At 55.9% G+C, this 14,029-nt stretch overlaps 2 protein-coding genes across 3 annotated transcripts in view; both read left to right on the top strand.

The window, feature by feature from the left end:
- The first annotated feature begins 38 nt into the window (after window positions 1-38).
- On the top strand, window positions 39-3,412 carry LOC144948777 (uncharacterized). The gene is made up of 4 exons (XM_078878430.1): window positions 39-405; window positions 745-996; window positions 1,978-2,025; window positions 2,930-3,412. The coding sequence occupies exons 2-4, from the start codon at window positions 781-783 to the stop codon at window positions 3,272-3,274; spliced, it is 609 nt and encodes a 202-aa protein (XP_078734556.1). The 5' UTR covers window positions 39-405; window positions 745-780; the 3' UTR covers window positions 3,275-3,412.
- A 6,302-nt stretch (window positions 3,413-9,714) lies between these two features.
- Window positions 9,715-14,029, top strand: part of LOC144950913 (unconventional myosin-XVIIIa-like) — a 47,311-nt gene continuing 42,996 nt past the window's right edge. For both annotated transcript variants that reach the window (XM_078881095.1, XM_078881085.1), the window contains exon 1: window positions 9,715-9,848. The gene's annotated coding sequence lies outside the window, so the exon portion shown is untranslated. The remainder of the gene's footprint in view (window positions 9,849-14,029) is intronic.

The following is a 14,029-nucleotide window of genomic DNA, read 5'->3' as shown; positions in this document are numbered from 1 at the left end:
CCCACCACAGTTGCCCCCACCACAGCCGCCCCCACCACAGTCGCATCAACCAAAGTTGCCCCCACCACAGTCGCCCCCACCACAGTCGCGTCAACCACAGTCGCCACAACCACAGCCGCTCCTACAGCAACCACTCCAGCAGTGATATCTGCAGCTACAGACGGTGGTGAGACCTTGGCTGCCACGGCCATAGCCAATGAAACCACAGCAGCGACAGCCGGAACCGAGCTGGGCACGGCCACCCCGATCCCGGCCAAGCAAACGACGGCCGGCCCGATTACAACCGCGGGTGCGGCCTCCTCCGAAGCCACGACCCGCGCCGTCCCTCCGACTGCTGCCACCGCCGCTCCTCCTCCGACAGCGATCACCACCGCCACCGCCGGAGGAGCGTCGCACTCCCCGCAGGTGACCGAGGCGATGGTGCAGGTGTAGTGGCTGACTCAGAGACACTAGGAGTAGGACGAAGACTTCCAGCAGCACGACGGGATGCCACTCGCTAGGGGTGCCCTTTTATCCTGCCAGCATGGCCTCGCTCCGCCCCGGCCACGCCCCCCTTCTAGAACAAACTCGCGGGTTGCCAGGCTCGCCTCACGTGCCCCCCCTCCATCAACTTTCCCCTACATCCCTCTCTCTGACTTGTCACGTGACCTGCTGACAGACAGGGCTGCTGCAACTGCAGATCCCCTTCGCTGCCAGCAACCCGCGCCACGCTCCTTAGTGACCCATGTCCATGTCACGGCACAGGCGACGGTGGAGACGTGGAAGGTCGTGGTGATCGTGATGGCCGTGCTGCTGGCGATCGTCTGCATCGTCGTCTACGTGCGCCGCCGCAATCGGCAGAAGTGCGGCTCGGCCAACCTGTCTGGCGCCGAGATGCCACGGATGGGGCGGGAAAAGGGCAACAACGCCTGGGCAGGGCCCGCACCACGGCCCAACACCTACGTCCATGTGGATGGCGAGTTCGGCCCGGACTTGCTGCTGCAGGCCGACACGCAGGTGAGCGGGGGGGGGGAGCGATGTAGACGCAGATCAGGCGGTTGAGCCAGACAATCGCGTCGGCGGGAGCCGTAGCGGGGTAATGCATCATCGCCGTATTCGTGGGTCTCGGGGCGTTGCGTCGTCATGTACGTTGCACGCTCTGTTCTGGATGACCGCGGTAGCAAGCTGCCGCAGAGTTTTTAAGTTTCCATGTGTGCATCGGGTATCCGCGTCTGCTGCTGCTGCCATGGTTTGCGCAGTGGATGATGCGATTTAGGGTAGAGCATGAGCTTCGTGGTCGATCATACCGCAGGGATCTTCGGCGTTGGGTCTTCCACAGCCCCATAACGGCAGGGGAGGTCCCCCCGGCTCATCGCCTCGCGTGCGCACATCCTCACGCACAAATGCTCCCCAGCCTTATCTAGACCACCAGCTCAGAAGGGTAGTTGTATGCGGGTCGAACTTCTCTCGCACCATACGCAGCCAACCCGTGCTCATCGGAGTTAGAGCCGGATCCAACCACAGCCTGCCCCAATCACAGGAAGGTGGCTACGCTGCTGCTGCACGTGGCTGCCTGTAATCCAGCACTGTGGAGGCAGGGCACATGGACTCATCGCCATCTGTTTCCGTCTGTACGGGGATAGAGCGTTGCCCCCTCGAGCGCCCGTGCGATTTCTTACGGGTGTTCCGTGTAATAAACGTTGATCGTGAATTGGCCGAAAGCACCTTTAAATAGGAACCCAATGCAGCGAAGACCCTCCTGAAAGGAGAAGGGTGAATGAATGGATCGGTGAGCGAGTCGGTGAATGCGCGAGCGAGTCGTTGAATGCGCGAGCGAGTGGGCGAGCGAGTGGAGTTTGAGGTTGCGTGACAAAAATGTGAGGGCGAGCGAGTTCGGGTTTATCCGCGGCAGCCTTCATGGGCTACTCGATGACCGCGGTCGCCCCGGCGGTCTGCTAAGCGTGCGATCTCTGTGTCTGGGTGCGCACCCGTGGTCAGGATGTCAACCACCAGGACGGAGACCCAACGGTGCACGGAGCGGCAGCGGTGAGGCACCGTTAGAAAAGCACCACGGGCACACGAACCCCCGCGCCGTGCCAAGACACCGCGTTGGAGGGGCTGTGTGTGGCAGGCTGTGTGTGGCAGGCTCTGTGTGGCTGTGTGTGGCAGGCTGTGTGTGTGTGGCAGGCTGTGTGTGGCAGGCTGTGTGTGGCTGTGTGTGGCAGGCTGTGTGTGGCAGGCTGTGTGTGTGTGGCTGTGTATATGGCTGTGTGTGGGTGGCTGTGTGTGGCAGGCTGTGTGTGTGTGGCTGTGTGTGGGTGGCTGTGTGTGGCTGTGTGTGGCAGGCTTTGTGTGGCAGGCTGTGTGTGGTGGCTGTGTATGTGGCTGTGTGTGTGTGGCTGTGTGTGGCAGGCTGTGTGTGTGGCTGTGTGTGTGGCAGGCTGTGTGTGTGGCTGTGTGTGTGTGGCTGTGTGTGGCAGGCTGTGTGTGTGTGGCTGTGTGTGTGTGGCTGTGTGTGTGTGGCTGTGTGTGTGTGGCTGTGTGTGGCAGGCTGTGTGTGTGTGTGGCTGTGTGTGTGTGGCAGGCTGTGTGTGGCAGGCTGTGTGTGGTGGCTGTGTGTGTGTGGCTGTGTGTGTGTGGCTGTGTATGGCAGGCTGTGTGTGGCAGGCTGTGTGTGATTGTCATCTGCGTACAAGGACGGCGGACGCCTTGCCTAGGGATTTCCAACCCAGTAATCTTTGGGGGTTATATTTCAAATTCCACCGTGAAGCAGACGGCGCATGCCACCTGTGGTTTAACATAACACCCCCCCCACCCACGCCGTAGTATTAACCAGGGCGTTCGCGTGACCCGAACCGTGAAGCTCCGCAACAAGCGGCAGATGTGGGATATCGTCGCTCACGGGCACACGCGCACGCACGCTCACGTCCGTACCGCTGGTCGGCGACAGGAGCCGCCCGCGGAGGAAGCGTCGGACATTGCGGAGCAGAATCGGGGCGCGAACGGCAAGCGCTCGTCCTTCCAATCCTTGGTGACGTTCGCGCGTAAGAGCCGCAAGCGGGATCAGGCGGAGGACTGCGCCGTCAGCCTCATCGCGAGCAAGGCGGGGGGCGCCGGCGACGAGGCGATGGCGCCGCCGCCACCACCGCCGCCGGAGGAGGAGGCCGCCGCCGCCGACGACGGCAAAAAGGGCGCCGGCACGGGGCTGAGCGGTGCCCGCGAGGACACGGCCTCCACCGACACACTCAGCTCCGTGCTCACAGCCGAGGCCTTTAGCGTCACCACGGAGCTGTGAGACAGCTCGGCACGTGCAGCCTGGCTGCCGTGAGTCGCAGCATCACCACCAGGCCTGCAGCGTCGTCGTCATCACCACCATCATCACCGCCGCCGCCGGAGGGCGGCCTCACCGCTGGGCTTGCAGCATCGCCACGGAGTAACCTCACCGCCAGACGTACAGCGTCGTCATCGCCGTCACCGCCGCCGCCGGAGCGCGGCCTCATTGTTGGGCCTGTGGCATCGCCACGAAGCGACCTCACCACCAGACCTACGTCCTCACCGTCAGACGTACAGCATCGTCATCACCGCCACCGCCGGAGGGCGGCTACACCACCTGGGCCTGCAGCATCGGCACGAAGTAACCTTCCCACAGACATACAGCGTCATCATCATCATCAACACCATCAGCACCACCACCAGAACTACGTTCTCCCCTGTCACCCAGGCCTTGGCCTACGCGAAGAGTTGTCAAGTTCAAATTGATTTTGGTTTGTTTTAATCAGGTGGGATCTAGAAATATCATGATACATGAGTCTCATTTGCAAGAGAGAACTGGGGCATCGGTCTGCTGCCGGTAGTCGGGGGTGGCAATGATCGCTGCTGCTGTTGCTGTGTGTGTGTGTTTCATCGCCAATTGAGTAATGTGCGGTGTCATTTTCGAATTTGGCAACGGTAGCCCGACTTCTTGCGAATGGCGTCGGGGGGATCTTCCACCACTGTGAGCGGAGCGGTGACCGCGCGTGGGATGGTTCAGGTTCATTCGCACACTGCGCTGTTCATCGACGGGCGGCCGCTGGAGCCGAACCGTCGCCGCCTGGCGTGGAGGCATCGGAGGCTTGGCCTGGGACACGTCAAGTGTTCGTGCGATGACCGATCAAAGGAAAAGTCCCCCCCAGTTTTATATATATTGTTATTTTCTTTTTTATCCTGGAAAGCCACGCTGAGTCGTAGGATCTCAGTCTCAGGAAAAGCAATGCTCCATTGGGTCTTTAAGATGTTTGCAGCCAATGAATGTGTTTATTATACAGTGCGTGGCAAGAAACCGGAGCGCCTGGAGAAAAAGCGCACGCCTTGCGCGGCGAGGGGGCAACGCTGTATCCCCATACAGATGGGAACAGATGGAGATTCGTCCACACTTTGCTGTACCGCCTTCTGCTGGCGAGCCACGGAATGGCACCTCCCCAACACCCTCGGTTAGAAGGGAGTTTCACAACAACAACATCTGTGTGTGCGGTAATCCACCAACCCTCGCTGCTGCCTCCACAGTGGTGGATCACAAGCAGTAAACGTCGTGTGTGATGCACGGGATGCCTTGTATTGTTACGTGAGAAACTGTGGTTTTTAATGGCGTTACGGGATTGTAATAAATATACTGTAAGAGTACAATGCAGTGTTTGCGCGGCTGAAAGGGATTTCCCTGCAGAAAGCGGCGCGTTGTTCACTGGAAGGAAAAATTCTTATAGAAATATTTTAAGTTCTACTTTTAACACGGAGTAGGCTTTCGCGACCAATATCATCCATAATGCAGTTTTTTTTGGGTTAGATCGCGAAAATAAATGTGTCGTTAAACCCGCCACCATGCGACATGGCCAATGAGTAAGGTTTGTCACGTAAACAGAACGTGGCAATCTAGATTTTAAGTTTTCGTGACCGCAGGGATCCATACTCTTTGGTTCTTTCGGTAAAGTCACGTAGGTAGAAAATAAAATGAATTAAATCACGACGTTTCGATTGCAACACAAGCAATCATCATCAGGTGGGAAAACCACAGCAATAATTTTTTTGCTGAAGTGGGAGAGTTGCCGTGGTAAGAGGTTATATAGGCAAGCAAGGAGGAGGAGCAAGGGGGAGGGGTGGGGGGTGTGGGGGAGAGGGAGGGCGATCGCTCGCCCTGTGGGTTTCTCACCTGATGATGATTGCTTGTGTTGCAATCGAAACGTCGTGATTTAATTGATTTTATTTTATACCTACGTGACTTTACCGAAAGAACCAACGAGTACAGAACATGCCACTTCGATGCCTATACAGCAATCAGGCTGTCCGCCTGATGATGCTGGTTGTAATTACTGGCGAAACGTCGTACTCAGATTGTAAATGTTGTGGATTTGCTCTCTCACAGACCGGTGTGCTGTACTAGTAATGGATTGGCCACGTTCTGCTTTACGTGACGGGTGGTGGCGGGTTTAACAGATTCATATTTAAGCGATCTAACCCCAAAAAAAACCCTTTATTATGGCTTCCACTTTAAAGTTCTACTTTTTGTTGTTGTCAGCGTGGCCGGCTTGTAACGTAGAGCAGTGCATTTGCTCGACCGCTCCACAGCACCACGCGGGACCCAGTAAATGAAACAAAACCCGCACACGCACGACCGCGGTGGGAGTTGAGGGCCGGGGGTGGGGGCTGACGGCCGTCTGATGTCGTACTGCGCATTCACGACCAATGGAGAGTGGGGAGGGGGGGAACGAAGGCTGGATCGGCCACTGAACGGCACGGGCGAGAGTCCGTGTGATTCGTTTGGAAGCAATCAGGCTGTCGAGCTGCGCGATTGATCGCTTCAGTTGCGCGCGAGAAGGTTGCATGCATAATAAAGGTTTTTGGGTTAGATCGCTTAAGTATAAATGCGTCGTAACCCCTCCACCACCCGACACAGCAAGTAAGGTTTGTCACGTAAACAACGCGCCAATTAGTTACTACTTCAGCCCACCGGTGTGTTGGAGAGCAAATCGACAACATGTACAACACCTTTCGCTGGTAATTACATTCAGCATCATCGGGCGATTTGCCAGAATAGTGAAGCAATCCACCTGCTTCCAGTCTTAAATGGAGCGGCAGCAGTACGACGTCATCACTGAACCCATCCGGTGCAGAGATCAGAGGCGGAGGGAGGGGGGGGGTATTGCAATTATATAATAGATTAGTAATCAGTTAATTAACATGTGTTTCCTCTATAAGGAATGCAGTTGTAAGATGTATTGCTTAATAAAACGCTTCCAGGCTGCACTAAGCCTGTAGCTGTCAGAGCGGTTAAAGTTATTTGTATTTCTCTCAAATTCAATGGATTCTAGAATTAGTCTCGGCCAGTAATAATTAGTTTTACACAACACTTCAACGTTATCAACATCAATTGAGTGTCCTTGTTGGAAAGTATATTCTGCAACTGCCGACAGTTGTGTTTGAGAGTATGTAATATTTCTTTGTTCTTTTAGTCTTATGCTAATGGTACGTCCTGTCTGACCAATATAGCATCTGCCACATAAGCAATTAATCTGATACACACCTTCTGTTGATAACTTAGGCAATTCATCTTTAGCACAAGATACTATATTATTTGGGTCTTTGGGTAATGTTACGTAGATAGGTTTTAAAAAACGTCGTAGTGTTTTTTTTTTACCTACCTACATGACTTTACCGAAAGACTCAAAGAATATGAATTCCTGCAGTCACGAAAGCTTTAACACAAGATACTAGTTTATTTATTTATTTTGTGTAGCGTTCCAAACCTTACTTAGATTTTTTTGGTTTTTCCAAAACGAATTTGTCAGTTACTCCCACAATCTCTGGCATTTTTTTTTTTAATAACGTGATCGCTTTCAGCAGAATTGCTGTTCGATCTTGGTTTAGCATCCAATGCTCTGTTAATTTGAGCGTTATTTTAGCCATTTCCTCGTAGTGCTTCTTTAACATGTTTCATCTCTCTCCTTAGACTTTCACCATCTGACACTGTTTAGCCCGATGTATGAGCGTCTTGATGAGAGAGGATTTCTGTGCGGGGTGATGATGCGAATCTGCATTCAGATGGGCATCCGTGTGCGTTCCCTTTCGGTAAACGCTGTCTGTTATTTTACCATTTAGGCCGCGTCCGAGCAAAATATCCAGGAATGGGAGTATGTTATTCACCTCCATTTCCATGGTGAACTGGATGGCCGGGTTTTGCGAATTGAGATGATTGAGCAATTCATTAAGTGTATCTTTACCATGTGGCCACACAAAGAAAATGTCGTCCACACAAGTAAACCAAACAGATGGTTTAATATACTTGAAGCAACTGCTCTTGATTCAAAGTTTCCCATGTACAGATTCGCAATAGTAGGAGACAAAGGAGAGCCTATTGCTGCTCCTTCCTTTTGTTTAAATAAATCACCTCTCCATAACAAATAAGTGTTATTTAGACAATGGTCAGCTAGTTTTGGAATATATTTTGCATGCCAACCGATCGTTCAGGTGTGCGGACCATCTGGGGTTCAATGGTAATGCAACTTTAATTTCAGTGCCAGGCAGGGTTTTGGGGCAATGCCCACCAACCCACATTGTGTGTGCACAGCACGCGTGTAAACGTGTTGTCGCGGCTTGGTTGGACGCACACCATTCATTAAACACTTCGTCTCCAGCACGTAACGGTGTCGTCGTCGCGTATTCATCCAGGTGGGCTGACCCCCTAAGTTGAATCTCGAGAGTTCAAAGCCTGTATGTACGCGTGTTGAACTTCTTTTGCGCCACCGTACGTAGACAACCGTGCTAATCGGAGGCGCGGGGGAAGGACAACCAACTAAAGACTAAAGGCAGTTCTACAGCAATGAGTTTCCAATTTTGATTGAAAAGTTCACAGCTTCAGTGGTTTCCTCATATAGAAAGGAGAGCGTTCCAGACGGCCGCATAAGCGCATCCGAAAGCACGCAATGCAGTGACCGTCCTCTGCGGTCGATAAAATGTTGGAAAGTCGAAAGCGCTTGTCCTATTAACCCCCCCCGCCTCTGCCATAGGAATGTGGAATTGCCTTCACCTGTTCTGTAAGGGCTGTAAACGGATGTGCACCAGTAAAGCCACAATGCTCCTTTGAGTCGGAACCCACAATGACTATTTTTTACACGCTTTCATTTAACTCACTGTCTGTTGTTGTTGTTGTCGTTGTATCCTCAAATCTTGTAACTCAATTTTAACACACTTCCCAATGTCGCATCGACATACTGATGACAATACTATATTCTATTATGTTTTATTTTTATTATTATTATTTTATTTTATTACTTCCCTTCTACGTGACTTTACCGAAAGAACCAAGAAGATGAATCCCTGCAGTCACGAAAGCTTTAAATCGAAAATTATATTCTATCATTAAAAATATTTTTTAAATATTTAAAAATATTTTTTAAATATTTTTGAACATTCTTTTTTATATGTTATGTTTCAGCTTGGGTCTAATTGTCCACAGTCAACTGACGTTGGTTGTAATTGGCCACGGTAAAGTCACGTAGGTAAAAATAAAAATAAATTATAAAAAAAGATAAAAATGATAAAATAATAATAAATCACGACGTTTCGGAGGCAACACAAGTCTCCGTCATCAGGTGGGACCGTCACAGCTACATTTACTGTATCCCAGCCCCTCCCTGCACGAGGGACGGACACAATAATCCCCTGTGGGCTGGTGTAACCAGGAGGTTACTACCAGTAAAAGGTTTGAAATGGGTGTAGCCCAAGGGTCATATCTTACAGTTACATGGTCATTTCTCACATTAACATCACTAGCCCCGACCACTTCTTTATGACCTTTGGGCTCCACCCATTTCAAACCTTTTACAACAGTCTGCCTCAGCAGCAGGCCCCGCCTTCGCACCTGATGACGGACGCTTGTGTTGTGCTCGAAACGTCGTGATTCATTTTATTTTATACCCACGTGGCTTTACCGAAATAACCAAAGAGAAGTTTCCATGTTTCTGATGCTGCTGCGTTGGCACTGATGCACAAACAATACACCACGTGTGTGTGTGTCTGTGGCTTTAATGGTTGGCACAGTAGGGGGGTAACAGCTCTGTTCATCTGCCAGCCATCTCAGTCAACCCATGGCACCACCTGGGTCTGTCCCACGTGACCTCTTGCCAGCAGCGAGCCTTCGACGCTTCGCTGTGGCCTCAAAGTGCACCTGGCCTGGCACAGGCGCCGTGGTGACGTCACCGTCACTTAGTGGGCCAATGGCGGGCCTTGGCCTTGAAAGGAAAACTATAATAGGCGACGTTTCGGGCAGTGACCCTTTTTTTAAACAAAGCACGTGGCCACCAGCGCGTGCCGGTTTCAAATACCGTGTGACGTCACGCGCGTTACCATCGCGCGTCACGTCGTTGTCGACGACGTCACGCAGCGGGGAATCAAACCCTCTTCACACGACTCTTTGGTTCTTTCGGTAAAGTCACGTAGGTGTGAAATAAAACAAAATCACGACATTTCGATTGCAACACAAGCAATCATCATCAGGTGGGAAAACCACACCAAGAATTTGTTTTATTTGCTCACACGCCCGAAAAATGTGCACGTCACGTGAACCGCGTTCGCCGTCTGTGGCGCGATGACGTCACGGCGGTACCCTTGCGTCATCGTCATGATCTCCGCTGCGCGCCGATGACGTCATAAAGTCGGTTCCGTCGTCCCTTGGATTGGATGCGCGAGCGATGACGTCACGCGGGGCGTGGCGGGGCGGGGCCATCCGCGCGCCCCCCTCGAGTGGCGGAAGTTGTCGCGGCCTCGGCCCGGGCCTCGCTTCCGTTCGGAGACAGCGGCGGAGACAGCGGCGAGCAGCAACAACCAGCCCCTGATCCCAGGTCCTGATCCCCACCCCCTGATCCCCTCCCCCCCCTGACCCCCTCCCCCTGATCACCCCCCCCCCCCCAACATGGTCCTGATCCCCTCTTGATCCTTGCCCATTGATACCCCCCCCCCTCCTCTCCGATCCCATGTCCCGATTCCTTGATCTCTCCGTTTTCCCACCCGGTATCTCCCAAGGCCCCCGATCCCTCTCTGATCCGCCCTGATACCACGATCCGATTCTGTTGCTCATTCGTCCTCACCTCCCCTCCCTCCCCTCCCTCCCCTCCCTCACCTCCCCTCCCTCCCCTCACCTCACCTCCCCTCACCTCACCTCACCTCCCCTCACCTCCCCTCACCTCTCCTCCCCTCACCTCCCCTCACCTTCCCTCCCCTCGCTCCCCTCCCCTCACCTCCCCTCCCCTCACCTCCCCTCACCTCCCCTCCCCTCCCCTCCCCTCCCCTCACCTCCCCTCACCTCCCCTCACCTCCCCTCCCCTCACCTCCCCTCACCTCCCCTCACCTCCCCTCACCTTCCCTCTCCTCCCCTCACCTCACCTACCCTCCCCTCCCCTCACCTTCCCTCCCCTCCCCTCACCTTCCCTCCCCTCGCTCCCCTCCCCTCACCTCACCTCCCCTCACCTCACCTCCCCCTCGCTCCCCTCCCCTCCCCTCGCTCCCCTCCCCTCCCTCCCCTCCCTCCCCTCCCTCCCCTCCCTCCCCTCCCTCCCCTCCCTCCCCTCCCTCCCCTCCCTCCCCTCACCTCCCTCACCTCCCCTCACCTCCCCTCACCTCCCCTCACCTCCCCTCACCTCCCCTCACCTCCCTCACCTCCCTCACCTCCCTCCCCCTCCCCTCACTCCCCTCACTCCCCTCACTCCCCTCACTCCCCTCCCTCCCTCCCTCCCCTCCCTCCCCTCACCTTCCCTCACCTCTCCTACCTCCCCTTCCTCCCCTCCTCTCCTCTCCCTCCCCTCACTCCCCTCCCTCCCTCCCCTCCCTCCCCTCACTCCCTCACTCCCCTCCCTCCCTCCCTCCTCCCCTCTCCTCCTCCCTCCCCTCCCCTCTCCTCCCTCCCTCCCTCCCCTCTCCTCCCTCCCTCCCTCCCCTCTCCCCCCTCCCTCCCCTCCCTCCCTCCCTCCCTCCCTCCCTCCCCCCCTCCCTCCCTCCCTCCCTCCCCCCTCCCTCCCTCCCTCCCCTCCCTCCCTCCCTCCCTCCCTCCCTCCCTCCCCTCTCCTCTCCTCTCCTCTCCTCCCCTCCCTCCCCTCTCCTCCCTCCCTCCCTCCCCTCCCTCTCTCCCCTCCCTCACCTCCCCTCCTCATCTCCCCTCCTCACCTCCCCTCCCTCCCCTCCTCACCTCCCCTCCCTCCCCTTCCTCACCTCCCCTCTCCTCCCCTCCTCTCACTCCCCTCCCTCTCCCTCCCTCTCCCTCCCTCCCTCCCCCCCCTCCCTCCCCTTTCTCCTCCCTCCCTCCCCTCCCTCACCGCCCCCTCCCCTCAACCGCACATCCAGTTCCCCTTGCTCCCCCCTCTGCCGCTCGAAATCCTGCACCCCCCCTCTGCCCCTCCCTCTGCCCCTCCCTCTGCCCCCCCCCTCTGCCCCCCCCTCTGCCCCCCCCCCTCTGCCCCCCCCTCTGCCCCCCCCCTCTGCCCCCCCCCCTCTGCCCCCCCCTCTGCCCCCCCCCTGCCCCCCCCTCTGCCCCCCCCCTCTGCCCCCCCCCTCTTTTCCCCCCTGCACCCCCCCCCTCTGCCCGCTCCCCCCCTCTCTCCCCTTCGCGCCGTCATCATGGATGGATGCGCTACAGAGGTGGGGGGGGGGGGGCTACGAGGGGGGGGGGGCTACAGAGGGGGTGGGGCACTCCCTGCCACCACCTCGGCCCTCCGACGAGAAGGTCCCGTGAGGAAGGCCCTGGGCCGCGAGAGAGAGAGAGAGGTGGGGGGTGGGGGTGGAGGTGGGGGTGGTGGGGGGAAGGCCGAGGAGAGTTGCGGCCCCGCGGGAGTGAGGGACGCGGGCCTGAGCCTCCCTCCTGACCTCATCCACGCCCCTGGCCGCTCCTCGCTCGGCACCCCCCCCACTCCCCCCACGCGCTCCATCGCCGACATTCCACATTCCCCTACACTCACCACACTCACCACACTCACCACTCACACACTCACCACACTCACCACACTGTACTCACAACACTAACACACTCACACACTACTCACACTTACACACTCACCACACTCACCACACTCACACACTCACCACACTCAGCACTCACTCACCACACACACACACTCACCACACTCACCACACTCACCACACTAACACACTCACCACTCACACACTCACCACACTGTACTCACTCACCACACTCACCACTCACACACTCACCACACTGTACTCACAACACTAACACACTCACACACTACTCACACTTACACACTCACCACACTCACCACACTCACCACACTCACACACTCGCCACACTCAGCACTCACTCACCACACACACACTCACCACACTCACCACACTCACCACACTAAAACACTCACCACTCACACACTCACACACTCACCACTCTCACAATCACCACACTGTACTCACCACACTAACACACTCACCACTCACACACTACTCACACTCACACACTCACCACTCACACACTCACCACACTCACCACTCACACACCACTCTCACAATCACCACACTGTACTCACCACACTAACACACTCACCACTCACACACTACTCACACTCACCACTCACCACACTCACACACTCACACACTCACCACACACACTCACCACTCACACACTCACCACACTCACCACTCACACACTCACCACTCTCACAATCACCACACTGTACTCACCACACTCACCACTCACACACTCACCACACTCATTCACTCACCACTAGCACATTCACCACTCACACACTCATCACACTGTACTCACACACTCACCACACTGTTCTCACCTTAACACACTAACCACTCACCACACTCACCACTCACACTCACCACTCACACACTCATCACACTCACCACTCACACACTCACCACACTGTACCCACACACTCACCACACTGTACCCACACACTCACCACACTGTACCCACACACTCACCACACTGTACCCACACACTCACCACACTGTACCCACACACTCACCACACTGTACTCACACACTCACCACTAACACACTCACCACACTAACACACTCACACACTCACCACACTCACCACTCACACACTGCACACCCCTCACACTCGCACCCCACATCCCTCGCACCTCGCTACACTCGCCCTACACGCAGCTGCTCTTGTTGTGTGCGTGCGTTTTTCGTTTGTTGTCCTTAACCCCGCAGCTGCGATCAGCCACGTACGGGCGCGAAAGAGGTTCATCAATGCTCACCCCCCCACCAACCCCCATCGCACTCCATACAACTTCTGCGCACCGCACGCCGCGTCTGACTCCTTAGCAGTGGGCTGTGAGTGCGGCTGCACGGTGCAGAACTTGAAAGCGAAACGCAAAATGAGAAGAGGGCTCGCAAAGCGCCACGGACGTGTGGTTTGGGGGGTCAGGACGTGTGGTTTGGGGGGTCAGGGCGAGTGTGCGGTGGGCTGGGGCCGTGCGGCTGCTGGCCGGGGTTAGCGAGAGGACTCTGGGGGTGGCTGGTGGCTCCGTTGGCTCATTGGTTTGGTGGTGGGGCGGTTTAAGAATCGAATGCGGGACCCGTTTCTGCTGTTTGTGTTGAACTTCAATTTGCGCCGCACGAAGCCAACCGTGCCAATCGGACGACCCATCGATCACAACAACAAGAAGCGGTTTTAATGTTTAATGTGAGGGTGAGGTCTGTTGTTGTCTGGTTTGGTCCGTGAGAGGGCGCGTGTGCAAGTAGTTGGTTTGTTCTGAGTAGGGCAAGCTCTCGGTTTGTCTAACCGGCACCAGCAGCTTCAGCCGCGGCGGCATCTTGATCCGGTTAGATAGGGATGTAGCGTTCGGTCTTGGCTGTTGTTGCTGCAGCCCACGCATCTCTGGTTCCCCTTTGCAAGGCATCACCTCGTCAATCTCTGCTGTCCGCAGCCCCCCACCATCCCCGACCCTGCTGCAAACTTGGGGAGGAGCGTGCTCGCAACTTTGTGACCCCACAGATGTCGTCCCGCCCGCCCTCCCTCAGCGATGAGGTCGTGAGCGCCGCTCCCCTCCAGTCA

This window comes from Lampetra fluviatilis, chromosome 3, assembly GCF_964198595.1.
Source record: "Lampetra fluviatilis chromosome 3, kcLamFluv1.1, whole genome shotgun sequence".
NCBI lineage: Eukaryota > Metazoa > Chordata > Hyperoartia > Petromyzontiformes > Petromyzontidae > Lampetra > Lampetra fluviatilis.
Note: the sequence above shows the minus strand (reverse complement) of the source record. Positions and strands in the feature narration are given on the sequence as shown.